Source organism: Carcharodon carcharias, chromosome 23, assembly GCF_017639515.1.
Source record: "Carcharodon carcharias isolate sCarCar2 chromosome 23, sCarCar2.pri, whole genome shotgun sequence".
Classification (NCBI taxonomy): Eukaryota; Metazoa; Chordata; class Chondrichthyes; order Lamniformes; family Lamnidae; genus Carcharodon; species Carcharodon carcharias.
The window spans coordinates 20,889,494-20,907,023 of NC_054489.1; the positions used below are offsets into that span (position 1 = coordinate 20,889,494).

The 17,530-nt window shown below is 46.6% G+C and overlaps 1 protein-coding gene across 1 annotated transcript in view; it reads left to right on the top strand.

The window, feature by feature from the left end:
• The window catches only part of LOC121269062 (G protein-activated inward rectifier potassium channel 1-like), a 78,222-nt gene that overhangs the window by 11,807 nt on the left and 48,885 nt on the right, over positions 1 to 17,530 (top strand). Inside the window, exon 2 of the mRNA XM_041173492.1 lies at positions 14,758 to 14,974. Coding sequence (XP_041029426.1) covers positions 14,758 to 14,974 — 217 coding nt within the window. The remainder of the gene's footprint in view (positions 1 to 14,757; positions 14,975 to 17,530) is intronic.

Genomic DNA, 17,530 nt, shown 5'->3' on the forward strand with positions numbered 1-17,530 from the left:
AATCTCCCTTTTTTTTAATCACATGCATCATTATGTATGGATTTCATCTGAGTTTACCTTCTATTTATTTTGTCATCAAGAGAGTTAATCCTCTTGAATCTCTTAATTTGTGACATGTTAGTGAATTATAAGATGGAACAGTAAACAGGCAGCTCACCACCACCTTCTCAAGGGCAATTAGGGATGGGCAATAAATGCTGGCCCAGTCAGCGAAGCCCACATCACATGAATGAATAAAAAAAAAACTGCTGTTCACAGACCCGTAAGTCTTGTCGCACCTCCACAGGTAGTTCACCAATTTTGGCCCACTTGTCCAGCGGGCAGTGGCAATCTTGTAAGTGCTTTTGCTGGGGTGGTCGGGGGGGAGGGTGGAGGGTAGTGGGTGGTCAAGGACAGACGGAGGGGGACAATCCCAGACATTAGAAATACTGTGGAGCAGACTCACCTGCTCCTCATGGTTTCACATGAAAGAGTTTAGTTTTATTTTTTTGATGGCAGCCACAATTGCGCCTGGAAAGCCTGAGTAGAGCAGGCCCATGCAAGGCAGCCCAATTTCCCAGGCCAATAAGTATTTGTCCCCTGTTTAACGTAAGCAATAGGCCTAATGCTTGTTTTAAATGGCTGCCCTGGATGCCTGTGAATGTCGGAGGCCAACAGGGCATTCCATTTTTTTTCAGGCTCCCTGGTTTCCTGGGCATAGACTAGGAAACTTAGGGCGGAATTTTACGTCAACGGGACTTTACAGTCCTGCCGAAGTCAATGGACTTTTGAATGGCTTGACCCAATTTATGGCCCTGCCCCCACCATGACAGGATAGTAAAATTCTGCCCTTAGTTATTTTTACCCCATTCTGCATTTCCCATCCAGAAAATGAGGCCAACAATGACCAATTTCTACCCCATGGTGTTTTCTTGCCTTCCTCAGCCATGTTATTCTTGTTCAACTATTGATTCCAATATGAATTTAGTCAAGTCCAATAGGGTAAAGCAGAAATATGAGAATAATGATCATTTAAATACTAAGGTTGTAAACATTCATATCATTACACAAATCTGACCTGTGCATTGCATTGCTGGGCTGTTGTGCCATTCTGCAGTTTTTATACACATTCTGAAGTTGTTGGTGAGCTGTGTATGTAGGCAGACAGGCCAGAGTAGTCATCACACACCAGCAGAAGAGAAACACAAAACTTTAACAGAATAATCTTCATCTATCCCTTATGTCTTTTGGTGTAGTGCTGAAGAACAGAAGAGATCATTGCATATGTAGGGTTGAGGGCTGGTTACTGTTTAGTGTTTAGGTCTGTTTTGGTACCTGTAATACGACAGTAAAGAGTATTGTAATATGCTTTTAAGGGATTGCAGCATGACATCACTAGAAGGAAGTGTGTCATGCGATCTAGTTTTACTTTTGCTATCAAGCGTGGCACACACAAACAGCTCTGCTTCTGGTGTCTTCAAGCTTTATGCCTCTGTATAAATGTTCCCATGTGCCTAGTCTCAATAAATTAACACACAATGAGTTTGCACAATTCCATCTGAGAGATTGGTGCCTTTATATCATTATAAAAACACAACAAAGAGTACAAATAAACAATGCTGGGTAACCAAAAACAGGTAACTGGGAATGATTAGAAGGCAATCTTCTCGAGATTCAGATAACCCACTTGAATGTTTTGTAACTAAGTAATAAACCTTGAATCCTGAGGGAATATCACAGCCTTGACATCACTCTCATGAACACACAGATATATTTTTACATATACAATAGAGTTCATTTTGCATTTAGTCCCTATTATTGCTAGTAAGACAACAGACCTGGAAGCCTAGGCTTAAGGTTACCTTGTTGACTTTTGGCTGTAATTGGGCAATGGCTAAAAGGATTTGTTAACTGTTATACATGTCATAGCTTTATCTCCTTGTTTCTTGTTGTTATCTAACACACATTGAGAAGACACTAGTAAATAGAAAAGCAATGTTTTGTGTCTTTTGGCATTTTTATTCCTTATTAATTTTTTAATATCGTTTTTAATAGCAGTGAACAATATGTTATGGTTTATGGTATTATCTATCAAGCAACCTTTTGATTTTATTCAAGGAATCAGCTTCCACCTTCTTTTCAAGCAGCGCATTCCAGACCCCAACAGTTCTCCGAGTCAAATAATTTCCCCTCATTTCCCTTTGCTATTGATTTTGAATTTATGACCTGTACTTATCAACAACTCATGAGGGGAAATATTTTTCCCTAACTAGTCTATCAAAACTTCTCAGCATCTTAAAAACCAATATTAGCTCACCTCTTAACCTTTTCTATTTCAAGGAGAAGAGCCCTAAGGGCGGAATTTTACGGCTTCTCCCTCCGGTGGAGTTTTCCAGTCCTGCCAAAGTCAATGGACTTTTGAATGGATCACCACCCCCACAGTGACAGGGCCGTAAAATTCCAGCCTTAATATTCCCAACATCACTTCATAACTGAAGACTCTCACCCTGGTAAACCTCTGTATCATGTCTAATGCATTTACACCCTTCCTGCACTGTGATGTTCAGAATTGTCTACAGTACCACAGCTGAGGTTTAATCAATTAATGATAAAGTTCGAGCAACATTTCTCTCTTTTTGTATTATACTCTTCCATTTATTTCCTAAAAGTTCAAAATTATCACACTATTTTACACAGATACAGGAGCTGACACCGAAGGTATTTCTCAGATCTCACCATGTGCTGCAGAGTGATACATTGTTAGTTGGTACACAGACTGTAGTGCTGTAGTCAGTGATGTGGCATCCTGGATACTTATGGGGCAGAATTTTACATTTGGTGTGTGGGGGCGGGCCCGACACGCCAGAACGTAAAATGGCGCACGATGATGTCGGGCGTGGGTTCCGACGTTATCGCGCTGTCTCGTGATATTTCATTCGGCGGGCGCGCGCCGGAGTTGGCTGCCCGCCCACTGATAATTGATAGGCCTATTAAGGCCATTAAACAGGCAATAAACATGAATTTTACTCTGGCGAAAAGGCCAAGCAGCTTTCACGTTGTTTTTTAGGAAACCTCATCCACGAGCAGGATGAAGTTTCCTAAAGCTATTACAGATGACATAAAAATTTTCTTTGAAAAAAAACATGTCTCATCTCATGTGACAGTCCCATGAGGGGACATGTTTAATTAAATTTCTCATGTCTTTATTTATTTTGTTATAAAGTGCTTCATTCTCCCTGAGGCAGCTCCGTGCTTCAGGGAGATTGAAGCGCTCTTTCATCAGCATGTGCGAAAGACTGTTGGATCCGACTCTCTCTCCTCCCCCTGTCCGCACAGACTCCGCAACAGCCCCCATCCGCTCCTGCTGAGCCTGCCTGATGAATGGAAAATCCTGGCCATGTATACAGGTGCATAACAATACAGTTCCTAACTCTTTATGAATAATATAACACCATAATAGCGTACCATTTGTTTATTAAACACCTTATCAACTTGCTGTGCCAACTTTAAGGATCTTTGTATATAGACGTCAAAGTCTCTCAGCTCCTCGATACTTTTCAAAAGAGTGCAATTTATAATGCACTGCCTTTCCACATTCGTTCTCCGATTGTGCATCACTTCATATATCTCTACGCTGAACTCCACCTGCCGTGCTTCTGCCCATTTTACCATCCTGTCCATGTTATCCTGAAGCCTATGGCCTGAACTATCCCTCGTTGGGCATGCACGATTGGTGGGCCCAGGAGCAGTCGGGAAACAGGCCCCCGGCCACAATAGGCCCGTGACCGTGATTTCATGTTGTTTGGCCAATTAACGGCCAGCCAGCGTGAAACGCGCACTGAAAAGCTCAGCGCTGACGGGGAGGGGGCGGGAAGAGGGCTGATGACAACGTCACCGTGGGTGTGGATGTGGGCGAGAGCTGCGAGAGAGCCCCCTGAAGGCAGATAGCTGCCTCAGGGAGCTCCAAACCTGCAAATCGTGAAATAAAACATAAAAAAGCTGCATCACATGTTTATGCAGCACAATCAAGCACCTGAAAACATACCCCATAAAAATGCTGTCCACTGATGTTTCTTGCTATTTTACTTCCTAATGGGGATTTCATCCCATCTTTGGATGAGGCTTCATGAAAAATGTAAAGGCCGCCTGGCTGATTGGCCCGTCCGCCAACCATAAGGTCAGACAGACCACAAAAAAATCGAGTTCAATTGCGCCATTAATTATCCTCATCATGACTTACTGCTTCGTCAAGTTTTGTATAATCTGCAAATTTTATAATGCTCCTCCCTGCAGCCAAGTCAAGGTCATTTATAAAAGTTGTAATGGGCCCAAAACCGGGGAGCATTGCCTCAAACCACCTCCCTGTCTGACACATATCCATTCAGCATCAGCCTTTCTTAACTGTCACTGAGCCAATTTTGTATCCGTACAACCATTTTCCTCCCAAGTCCCTGGGTTTCCATCTTAATGAGCTTTCTGGGCGGTTCTTTGTACAATGCCTTCTACAGGTCCATTTATACAACATCTGCTGCACTACCTTGATAAATCTTATTCCCTCATCAAAGAATTCAGTCAAGCGAATCAGTTTTTAACAAATCCATGCTGTCTCTCTTTGCTTAACTCATACCTTCTTGAACTGAAGCTTATTTTGTCCCAGGTAATGGTTTCCAATTACATCTTCACTACTGATGTTAGGCTGACTGGTGTGTAGTTTCCTAGGGCAGCATTTTCCCCCATCGTGGGGGAGGGGAGATGTGCGGGAGCGGGCACGGGCCGGCAGGTTCCCGATCGGCGCCCGTGCTCGGGGGTGCGCCGCCATTTTACGTGGGCGGGTTCATGTTTTTTCTGAAGGCCGCCTAGGCTCTTCACCTGCCCTCCAGCCTTGAGGCTGGACGGGCAGGTCCATTCATTGATTTAATTACTTTATTAGTGGCTGTTGACAGGTCGGCGAGGGCACAGCCGACTCAGCTGCGTGCCCGCTGAACTGACAATCTAAATGATGCGTGGTGACCTCGGGACACCCGCCTGATGTCACCCCGCATCATTTTACATGTTGGCGAGCGGACCCCGCCCCCCAGCTCGCCCACTGGACGATGCAGCCCCTAGTTTATCCCTCTCCTCCTTCTTCATTCATGGCATAATATTAGCAATTCTCCAGTCGTCCGGCACCACTCCTGTATTCAATGAAGGTTGAAAGATAGTGACCAGTATTTCTGCTATTTCTACCTTCGCTTCTTCCAGCAAACTAAGATGTATTCCAGCCGGACCAGCTTACTGACCAACTGTTAGGAATGCTAACTTTTTAGTAGATCTTTTCCTTACTTTCTTCTCCTCTTTTAGTGTAACCATTAATCACTTTAATACATATGCCATATCCTCAGCCTCGACATGAAGACTTTCTATTTAGGTCGTGAATATGTCCAATTTTATCCCTCCTTAAATGCTTACATTTTATATTTTTGTAAAATATTTTAGGATTTAATACTGCTTGGTAATCTTTTCTTGTAACCTCTCTTTACCTCCTATATTGGCTTTTTTCAATTCTCTCAAGTACACTTCCTGGTTATTAAGTGAATCTTGTGCCTGACATTTTTCAAAAACATCTTTTTTTCCCATTTTAATGTAACTTTTATTTCCTTTGTCACCCAGAACACATTGGGCAGAATTTTGCGATTGACGGGTGGGCGGGGCCAACCGTGGGCGGGCCCAACCGATTTGACGGGCGGGCGGGCAGCCAATCGCCGCTGCCGAAACGGGCAGTGCCGCCATTTTGCACGGGCGAGCCAATTAAGACCCGCCCAACGGGTTTGCGACTCCCGTGTACAACGGGAAAGTCGAATTGGCAGCGGGTGTGCTCAGACTGCCAGCTCCAATGGGGAACCGGCAGTCTGTATAAAGAGTGGCCAGGCAGCCTGCTTGAGGCAGTTCACCATGGCCACTCATAGAGAAGGACGTGCTGGTTTGAGGGCGGAGGAGGAGGAGGTGGAGGAGGTGGAGGAGGTGGAGGAGGAGGAGGAGGAGGACAGGCCAGTGGGGGGCCCAGTGTGCCCCTCGGTTCTCAGATGCCTGCTGTGCTGTCCTCCTCCAAGAGGTGTCCAACCATCGGGATATTTTGTATCCAGAGGGTGGGAGGAGGAGGGCCCCCCCACATCACCAGGCAGGAGTGGCAGGAGGTGGCGGTGGCTGTAAGTGCCCATGACAATGTGCGGCGCACCGAGAAACAGTGCCACAAGCGCTTCAATGATTTGTTGCTCTCTGGAAGGGTGAGTACCATGTCGGCCTTGGCCATTTGACCCAGCAGGTAGCCTTAGCCTTTTAGCCCCCGTCTTATTGTCGTTACTGCATTGGGCATTTAGCACATACTGGGTGGGAAAACAGATAGTGACCATGCTTACATCAGCCTTAGTGGCTGAGGAGTAGATGGGTTCTCCCCGGAGCATATGTTGGTGTTTGTCACATTTGAGTAGTATGGGGGCAACCTGTAGGGGAGGCAGCTGGACACATACTCAGAACTCCAACACATGTCTTATTGATGGTGATGAGATGGTGGAAGGGGAGCCTCAAGGTATCGTGGCCAAGAGCCATCTACTGGCCTCAGTGCCGCACCTAGTTGTGCCTTCTTGCCATGGGCGCTAAGAACAGTGTGATATTCAAAGTGATGGACGCCGAATGTGTCAAAGGTGTCCATGAGGGGAGGGGGTTGGGAGCAGCCGTACTATCTTCTGGTGACTGATCACCAGTAGTGTGGACAGGAGCTGCTGGAGGCCTTAGATGGGCCACTGTGGTTGGGGTGCGGCGTGCGCGTGCAGAGTACATGAGCGATCAGCCCCAATAAATCCTCTTCTCTGTTCTGCAGGCAGAAACAGAGAACAATCTCAGGGAGCGCCAGAGGACAGGTGGTGGACACGCCATGCTGCCGCGCCTCACCACCTATGAGGAGCAGGCCATGGAGCTGGGGAGGAGGCAGGCAGCCAGGGCAGCAGGTGTCAGGGAGGCTGGGGTCCAGTGGGCAGGTATTTGAGGTCCACAGTCCATTCACTCCGTCTCCCCACCATCCAAAGCACTGATGATTGCTGCAATCGTTAATGCTGCAACACTGCTCATTCACAGACTGAGACAATCAGACGTGTGAGTCATACACAAAGACCTCTCGGCCCCTTGAGGATGCGCATCTCTAGCAACTTCCAAAGTCGCCTTATCCCATTTGTGACCACTATCCCCATGGCCTAACATGCCATGGCATCGCTGCTGCACATCCAAAGATGGTTTGCATCTTAGGAGGGTTTGTATCTCCACCACCCTTTCAGCCACTGCATCCCACATTACTCTGTCCAAAAGGTCCTCAGCAACTCACCTGTCAACCTCATGGCACTCAACTTAAATAAATGCCACCACGTTAGTCATCTGCCCGCCAAGGGAAATGTTGCCTTCTCTCCACCCGGTCTATGCCCCTCATAACAGTATGAAGGTCAATAATGTGACCTGTCAATCTCCTGTGCTCCACGGCAAATGTCACAAGTGTTTGCAATGTTTCCATATAACTCCAACTCTCCAGGCCGGCATGCATCCTGGTCAGGAACCTCTGCATTCTCCCCAGTCCAATACCATCCCTCCCATGAAGCGCAGGTCACAACTGAACGCAGAAGTGTAGCTGTGACCTCGACAGAGTTTTCTGCACTTGCAACATGACCTCCCTTTTCCTACGTTCTATTCCTCGGCTAATGAAGGCCAGCCTGGCTTTGACCTTGTTAAATGCCTTATGTTCCTGTTCTGCTACCTTAACAGGTCAGCCCAGCAAGGTCCCTGTAATTGTCGTGACCTCCCATGGTCCTACCAGTACTCATGTATTCCCATACCTTGCTTGCCTTGCCCAAGTACTTAACCAAACACTTATCCACATAACATTCCATGTGGCATTCCTTAGGCCATCTGACCAGCCTATTTGTGTGCGCGTGTAATGTTTGGGCCTCCTCTTGACTATTTACCACCCCAACAATGTTCGTCTCCTTAGGTTCTTGAAGGCTGAGCGACTTATGAGGTTGGGGAGGAAAAGGATGAAAGGTGTTACTGACTGAACACTAACTGATGCACTGTCCTTGTTGCTAATTTCAGCATCACCACCGCATGGCTGCCCCCAACAAGTCCAGAGCCCCTCCTCAACACCTGAGGGGCATCACTTGCAACTAGCGTCACATCATTTCAGCAAGCCAGGCACCAGCACAGCAACAAACACTTCGGTGGGGAATATAATGTCGGCTGGTGTCCCGGGGCACAGTGGAGGGGGCACTTCACAGTCACTGGAGGACATGGCACGGACAGAGAGTGCCAATGCTGCCAGCAGCCGGAGGACTGCAGGAGACCAGGCACATGCTGAGTCAGGCAGTGATGATGTGCCTCTGGAGATGTCACAAATGCAACAGCTGCAGGACAAGCGGTAGGTTGCACGGGAGCATCTGGCAGTGTTGCATGAGGGTGTGCTTCAGTTGGTCTCTGCGATGGAGGAGTCCAGGCAGAGTGCATGTGAAGGCATGAACCTCAGGGCAGAGCTTCAGGCTTCCTCCACTGAGAGATTGGTGACTCTCATGGAGAGGAGGTTCGATCGGATGGAGACTCTTCTGATTGGGATACGCTCTGACCTGCAAGCCCTCACAGTGCTAATGGCCACAAGTGGTCATTCGCAATGTGGGAGATGTTTTGGGCACCAAGTGTTGCCGCTCGGTGCCCATGCATCTGCGGTGAGCAGGGAGATCCAATGTGACCTCATGTCGGCGCAGCAGCTGCCTGTCGTCGCTGTGAGCTCCTCTCAGGGCGCTCCGGATGAGGGCAGCAGCTCCTCCGCCCCCCTGCCAGTGACCGTTGCATCCATTGAGGCTGCGACAACTGGGGAGGTGCCAGTTCAGGAACTGACCACTCCCTCCCAGGCGGGGCCATCACAGGCTCCACAGGTCAGAGGACGCCCGCCAAGGTCATCGAGGCCAACAGGACAGCAGAGTCAGCAGGCTGTCTGACAAGCCACTCCGAGCGATGGGGCGGCACCAAGACTTAGTACCCACAAACGTAAGCATAAGGCACGTTAGGCACTCCACAGGTTGTCACTGGTGATTTTGTGTTGGCCTTAGATTAGGGAAAAAATAGTTGTGTACATCAGATCGACGTTTGTGTTTTATGTTGGACTGAATAAAGTGCACTTTTCTGACCATGGCTGAGGGTGTTTCCTTTGTGCTGCATTTGTATGTTTCACAGACATATCATGAGTGTTTGAGTGGACATTGATGTTTCTGTACTAAGCCCTTAGTTGCAGCTGATGAGGTGGAAGATGTAGCACCTAAGTGCCACGTGTGGAAGTGCCAGGCAAGGATGTTTTATTTAGAGTAGACATAGTGATGAAGTGTGTCCAGAATTAAATGATTGCACTGGGTTTAAATTATTAGCATCAAGGGATGGAATACTGGCTGATCGATGTGTGTGGAGCTAGCTGAAGGTTCGTTGGATTAAATTGTCCCCGGTGTCCCTGCCTCCTTGGTGTAGTAGCGGGTCGACGTGCTGCCCCTCATCATCGCCCTGTGCTTCCTCACCCTCTGCGGCACTGCTGGATTTATCATGTGCAGCCTTATCCAGGGCATCAAGGTCTTCATCGTCAACTGCATCCCCCCTTTCCAGCGCAAGATTGCGCAGAGCACAGCATGCAACCAGTATCAGAGAGACACGATCTGGGGGGTACTGGAGTGCGCCCCCTGAGCGGTCCAGGCAACAGAAGTGCATCTTGAGAAGACCGATGGTTCTCTCCACCACAGCCCTTGTGGCTCCTATTGTACCGCTGCTCAGCTTCTGTTCTTGGATGGCGGAGAGGCATCATGAGCCACCATCTGTGGGATAGCCCTTGTCACCCAGCAGCCATCCATCCAGCCGGGCTGGAGCACTGAAGAGCCCCGGCACCTGGGAGTGTCTGAGGATGTAGGCATCGTGGGAGCTGCCTGGGTACCTTGCACAGACTTGTAGAATCTGCATCCTGTGATCACACACTATCTGCACGTTCATGGAGTGGAAGCCCTTCCTGTTGATGAAGGCACCGGGCTCACCTGCTGGTGCCTTGATGGCCACATGTGTACAGTCTATAGCACCCTGGATGCAGGGAAAGCCAGCAATGGCCGCAAAGCCTCTGGCTCAGTGTGCCTGACTTGCCTGGTCACAGCGGCAGTGGATGAAGGTCAATGCACGTCTGAACAGAATGTCTGTAATCTGCTTGACACAAGTGTGGACAGCTGATTGGGAGACACCGCAAAGATCACCCACCGAGCCCTGGAAGGAGCCAAAGGCTTAGAAGTGGAGGGCAACTGTGAGCTTCAGAGCCACTGGCATGAGGTGTCCACCCACACAGTTAGGGGAGATCTCAGGGCCAATCATCTGACAGATATAGTTGACTCTTTCCCTTGACAGATGGAGCCTCCTTCGGCACTGCACCTCAGTCATATTGAGGTAGCTGCTTCACCGCCTGTATACCCTGGCAGCAGGATGGTGGCGCATTCTGTGGCCCCTTCCACCTTGGACAACCTCTTGGCCCTGCGCCCCTCCACAGGCAAGTTTAAAACACTTTCTGCATTAAATACTTCAGAAAAGACATGAACAACCCCTCTGAGCCCACATATCCCGCCAGTGCATGAGTTTTGTTAAAATATCACTTACCCGCTTGTCCGTTGGGCCCATGCGTAGATCTGAAGATCTCACGGGCTCCTCAAAATCAGTGCCAATTGCCGAGCATAGTGCACCTGCCCACCTAAATATCACGATGCCGCGCGTTGAATTCAGGACGCTCACGTGATGTCAGCGCGTGACATTTTAAGCGTTGACTTGCGGGCTCCGCCACCCGCGTGTCAGCCAGAAAATTCTGCCCTTTAACTTTGAATGTTCTGCCCTTTTTTCTTCCTAGGGATAAGTCTATTTTGCATCTGAGACATCTCTTCCTGAATGTCCTCCATTTTCTCTGTTATAGCTTTACCCTGCAATTGCCTCTTCCAATCAACACCCGATCTAGCCCTCATACACGCCTGTGTAATTCTGTTTTGAATGATCTTTAAAAACCTTTTAAAACATATTTTGTTTTGTTTCTTTTTAAAGCCAATATTAATCAATGAGCAAGTCTCAGAGTATTGATGACAAAGGACAAAATGTTTGCTATTTCTTTCCATCAGTCAAGCTAACCTCTTAACTTACTGAGATCAATTATTTTTTTCAACTGAAATTAACAATTAGATGGAAATAAATCCTTAATTGTTAGCAGATAATTTGATAGGGCATAGAATAGTCTTCACACATGGCACTAATTTGATGTTTTTATTTAGAGTAGACATAGTGATGAAGTGTATCCAGAATTAAATGATTGCACTGGTTTTAAATTATTAGCATCAAGGGATGGAATACTGACTGGCAGTTTACCATTGTCAATTTTTCATTTTAATGTGGTTAGGCTGCTGTTCTGGTTCCCATGAATGTATTATGGCCTGATACAATCAAATACTGCAGTGTTAGTACATTGTATGTTTAAGATCCTAGGGAAGGATAAAATATACAGGAAAATGAGAGACAGAGACAGATAGAAAATGCAAAGGAAATAAAAGGGCAAAATGAAATCTACTAAAATGAAAAAGAAACTTAAAAAAGGGGAAGAAAATAAATAAGAATAACAAAAAGCATTAAGAAAGTGAAAAATTGGACAAATGAAGGAGTCAGAAAGCAAAGAAGAAATGGGAAGATGATCTTAACAATTCACCCATTTCTATCTGCGATCTCCATTGTATTGGTATTAACTAGCAGTTATTTATTCTAGGAGATTGCTGGTGAGAATTTGATTTTCTTTGTGATTCAATGACATAATTCTAAAAAATCTGCAATGGATGTTGCTTTACTTTCCACCTAACCATTCTGGTTTGGAGGTACCTTTTCCTTCTCTCCCTGCTAAACGTGCAATGTCTTTATCCCATCATTTCCTCCTTATGACTGATAGATAAGTTCTCTCCTCTCTCTTCCCTTCCATAGACTACCAGGACAGCTCCCTTCTGGACTCCTAGATAGTAGATGAGAATTATAGGGCTGGATTTTCGTGGAGTCAGGGAGACTCTATGGAGGGGTGAAAATGGTGGCCAGGACCTGATTCAGGCTTTCCAACAACATTCCCGAGATTTCCAATTTTCATCAATGCTATTTTAGGATGTACCTTGTACTCCTGAGCTGAAGTCAAGCCAGCTTTTCAAAGAGTCATGGTTCAGAGCACCTCATTGGTGTTGTAAACCATAGTGTGGATGAGGGAACCTAAGTTCAAAAGGTCTTATTCATGCTCCTCTTGCCAAGTTACATCCTTCCAGCCAAGAATGCATAATGATGCTTGGCTGAGAGCCCAGAGACTGATTAGAGTACTGAAACAGCTACGTCACAGGGAAAACATTGCTTGATTGACAGCTCTGCCTCTCTGATCTCTTCTGTCAATTTCACAATGTTTACTTACACAAGATAAAGAGGTTTCAAGTGCTTGCAGTTCTGCTATTGACACTTTAAAGGGTCTGGATGATTGACACTTTTATTGACTGTATTGAAAGCAGTGATTAAGAATGAATGACTGTTAAACACATCCTATTGTCACTATAGGGTTCATTGGTTCTATACAGACTGTATAGTGAGTAAATGGGCGTGTAGGTGCCACAACTTGGTATGGAAGGTATGAGAGGCCATGGGAGATAGGTGGAAGGAAATTGTTTGGCTTAGGGGTTATAAATAGATATGAAGGGTTGGTGGGGGAGCATGTGGCATTAGGGACTATAAAGGGACATGAGGTGGGGAGAGGAAGATAGGTTGGCAAAGGGAATATGAGGGGCCCAGGGAGGTGGGCGGACCACATGAAGTGGCATGGATGGGGAGTGTGTGGGGCTGAGTGGGCATGAGGGGTGAGGACTATATGGGTGAGGACTAGAGGGCCTTACTGTTTTTATTATAACTGAGACAAAGTCCCAAAGCACCGAGGCAGGCCATTTAAACAGCTTGCCTCAGAATCCAGGGAATGGCTGTATTCCAAGCTTTTGTTTAGTTGAAAAAGGCGCAATGTGTGTTCATGATCCTTCTGTCCGAAAAGGACAGAACCTTGTATGTGAATATATGCTGCTTCTAGCATGCGTAAGTGAACCACATTGCAAGCCTGACTGATAATCTTATATTTGTTATCAGTGTAATTCATAGCACAATCAGGATTGTTTAGCAAGTGTTGTCCAATCGCAGCAAAGTATCTAATGTTGGACACCATGGCCAGGATTTTACAGCCCTGCTACGCTGTCTCTCCCCGCTGGCAGATGCACTGACCCATTTAAATCTCCATTCAGTTCAGCGGGATCATAATTTCCCATCAGGTAGGATGGGCCATAAAACCCTGACCTATGGGCAGAATTTTCCCCCCATTAGGGGGGGAGTTGAAGAGCAGGTGTGCGGAGGCGCGCCTCTGATCGGCACCCCTGATCGGCCGCCATTTTATGTGTGCATGCACACAAAAGAGCACACTCATCTCCCTGAGGCAAAGTGCTGTCTCAGGGAGATCGGCTGTGCATTAAAAAATATTAAAAATAGAAAAAAAAATCCCTGACATGTCCTGTCATGTGACACTGTCACATGAGTTGGGACATGTCCATAACCTTTAAAAACACTTTAATTACATTTTTTTAAACCTACATGAAACTTCATCCTGCCTGTGGATGAGGTTTCATGCTATTTCTAAAGCCCACCAGGACCCCTGGCCTGCCTGTCAATCTTAGGGTTGGACGGACAGGTCCATGAATTACTTAAATGACACTGTCAAAGGCCTCAATTGGCCTTTGACAGGTCGGTGGGTGCACAGCTGATTTTGCTGACCCTCCTGCCTTCCTGAAAATTTAAATGGGGCGGGGTGACGTCGGGAGTTCCACCCAACGTCACCGCGCATCATTTTATGCGACGGTGAGTGGGCCCTGCCCCCCACTCACCGATGGAAAAATCCTGGCCTATGTGTTGAGTGTTGTGAGCATGGACTGGTTGGGAACAGTCAGTACTTTGCCTGTTATGAATGGGCGAAGGTCGGTGCTGTTTGATACGATTCTCCAGTTTCTTGGTTCATTCCCCATGGCAATGTCTTGACAATCGGAGTTAACCTGCCTGGTTTGAATTTGAATAAAAGCTTGGCAGTTAACTGTTCCTTGATGCCTTCTCCATGGCAACACCCCCACTAATCAGTCCACTTACCAAGCAATCAGCACTCTCTTCTCATGAAGTTTAAATTGTTGTTTTCTTTACTATTGGTAATCTTGTGATCTGTCCTGATGAGTGCAATATAAAAGCTTAGGCAGCATATTTCTTTTTTCAGCAATACATCTCTTTTTTGTCATCTCTTGTTTTACCACTCAGTAACTTTCACAAAAGATGTTATAGTGATCTGTACATCAAAGCCCAAGAATAGAACACAAAAAAATGAGCAAATTCAAATTCTAAAAATTGTAAAGTATCACTTTCCTTCTGGAAGGTATTAATAGTCCACGGATCTGAATATATGTTAGAAATGTATCAACTTGATGTAGTGTGAAAAACCCTATAAATATGTATATTTTTATCCATCCACAGGCTTCGCTGGCTAGGCCAACATTTATTACCCATCCCTAGTTGCCCTTGAGAAGGTGGTGGTGAGCTGCCTTCTTGAACCGCTGCAGTCCAAGTGGTGCAATACAAAATCTAGCTTCAGATCTAATTTTGTCTTTTCTCTCTTGTCTTCAGTCCAGGCAGACCCCAGAAGGAGAGTTCCTGCCCCTGGATCAGTGTGAATTGGATGTTGGATTTGGGACTGGTGCAGACCAACTGTTTCTTGTTTCACCTCTGACTATTTGTCATGAAATAAATCCTAAAAGTCCCTTCTTTGACCTATCACAACGATCCCTAAGAAGTGACCAGTTTGAAATTGTGGTGATCCTGGAGGGAATTGTGGAGACCACTGGTAAGCCTGTGATTACTTCTATGTGGCAATAAGCTATCCTATCTCTTCTTTACATTTTACATAATCCACAGTGCTGTTTCTAACCGGCTGCTCTGAGCTTTTACGAGACAAGGGGTGAGACTTTTGCCAAGATGGTGTACCTCTCTCATTCCCACATTCGTGTAGACGAGAATGGGGTGGGGCATTTCGCACATTCACTTTTCTTTAGAGGCAGCTGGCCGTTCAAGTAACCGGCTGCCTCCACTGAAGTGGGATTTTGGTAGGCCAGGAGTGTGAAACCTGTAGTGTGCAGGTTAGACCAGGTAAGAACAGATCTGAGCTTTGTGGGTTTGTTTGGATTTTTCCCTTGTTGGGCAGGCTTGGCAGGAGTGGCCAGGAAGCCGAATGCCTCCTGCGATCAGGGTCGGACCGCGATTTCACTCTGGCGGGCCAACTAAGGCCCCAATTCAACGCTCAGTACTGCCTGTGTGTGGCTGGGAAGTGGGGGCTGGTTGGGGGTGGGGGGGGAGGTTGCGGTGGGGTGGGGGGAGGAGGGCAAGAGTGCAAGTTCACACATGCACACGGGTGCACACTGGAAAAGGTCCCTGAGGCACAGAGCTGCCTCAGGGAGGTGACGATATGAAAAATTAAAAATAAAGATTTTTAAAGCGTTGTAAAACATGTCCCCTCGTGTGACTCAGTCACAGGAGCAGAGACATGTTATTGATGAAATGCTAACATTTTAATTTTATTTTTAATTGCTGTTGGAAACCTCATCTCACCGTGGGTGAGGTTTCCTAAACAATGCAAAGGCCGCTTGGGCTTCTCGCTCGCCTGCCAGCTGTAACGTTGGATGGCCAGCGAAACATTTCTTTCAACTATAACTTTAATGGCCTTAATAGGCCTTTTAATTGTCGGCGGGCACGCTGCTGACTCCCACACAGGCCCACTGACCGAAATACCGCACAAGTGCACAATGACATCGGGACGCTCACCCAACATCATCCTGCATCATTTTACGCTTGTTCGGGTCGGACGCATGCCCACCTGAGGGGCGTTAGATTCTGGCCATAAGCTACCCCTTTGGATCTGATCCCAGGACATCTTTGGGGAAGGTAAGGTGTCGTTTGGTGGAGGTCAGGTGTCCTTTGGAGTAGGTCAGGCACCCTTTGGAATTGCAAAAGTAGGCAAAAAAATGTGAATAAGCTCATTACTTTCAAGCTCATTAGAATGGTCAACAGATCTGTCAAAATAAATTGTCAAAACTGTCAGAAGCACTTGTCAAAAGGAGCTGTCAAAGAGACCTGTCAAATTGTCAAGGCATTTAAAAATCCTGCCCTTCAACTCTTTAAAAAAAATATCTGGAGTGTTAAAAACTGATCGCTCTCTTTATCTGTTGACATAAACCTGAGGGCTTCCACTGCTGGATTAATGCTGCATGACTGATTTCACAACCATCTACTATAGGATGGTTGTTAGTTCACAGTTTGAGTGACAGCTACAAGTGGCTTGATGTGGGACTATGGAGTCCATTACTTATTGTTGTAAGGGATTGTGCACTTGAATGAAATCTTTGTTGTTATAAGACTTTATTTAGCTGAAGGAATGTAAATGTAGTAAATGGGTTTTTATGAATGAGAGTGCTCTTTTCAATATAGCAAAGTCTGTCAGAGACAATTAGGCGGAATTTTACAGCCCCATTATGGAAGGGGTGATGCTGTAAAATGCAGTGAGCCATTCAAAAGTCCATTTCCTTTGGAGGGACTGGAAAATCCGGCTGGCAGGAGGGGTTGTAAAATTCCACCTTAGAACTTAATTTTATCTCATATCTTGCATGGGTCCTGAGGTCTACCCATGGTGGATACTGTATGAGTTGACATGGTAGGTGTAAGGGTAAAAGGTTGGGGGGGGAATTGTATGGGGCATATGTTAGTATGAATTGGCATTAAATTGGTATAGAGGCTATAACTGGTCCTGGGGTGGAGTGGAGACGATGGATGGGCGGAAGGACATAGTTTGGCATAGGCACTATAAAAGGCCATGAGGGGTGGGTGGGGTCATAGGTTGATATGGAGGGTATGAGGTCTTATAGGTGTGGGTGGGGCATGAGGCGGAATGGGTTGGTATGGGTGGGGCCTGGGGAGTGATGGGGTGGGAGAGTGGTGCTGAGGGGTGATGGATGGAGGGATGTTTCATGCTTTCGTTCTTATTTTTATATCTTGGACACAGTGTTGGAGTCCTGAGGCAGGTTTTCTGCCTAGCCTGTCTCTGCACCTGGAATCCTCCTCACTTCTTCCCAGGTCACCCATCCCAACTTCTAATCCAGCCTGCGCAACCGCACTCCCACTGCTCCCCTGCTCCCCGCCAGAGCAAAAATCCGATTTCCGGGCAACCATTTTTAAAGGTTAGGTTTGCAGAGTTGGGAATTCTTTGAGCTATTGCTTTTGATGGAAACAAAGAAAGAATTGCATTTATATAGCAATTAGCATGGTCTCAGGATGTTCCAACGTGATTTACAGCCAATTAGGTACCTTTGAAGTGTTGTCATTGTTGTGATGTTTTGCTAGTGGGCATAGG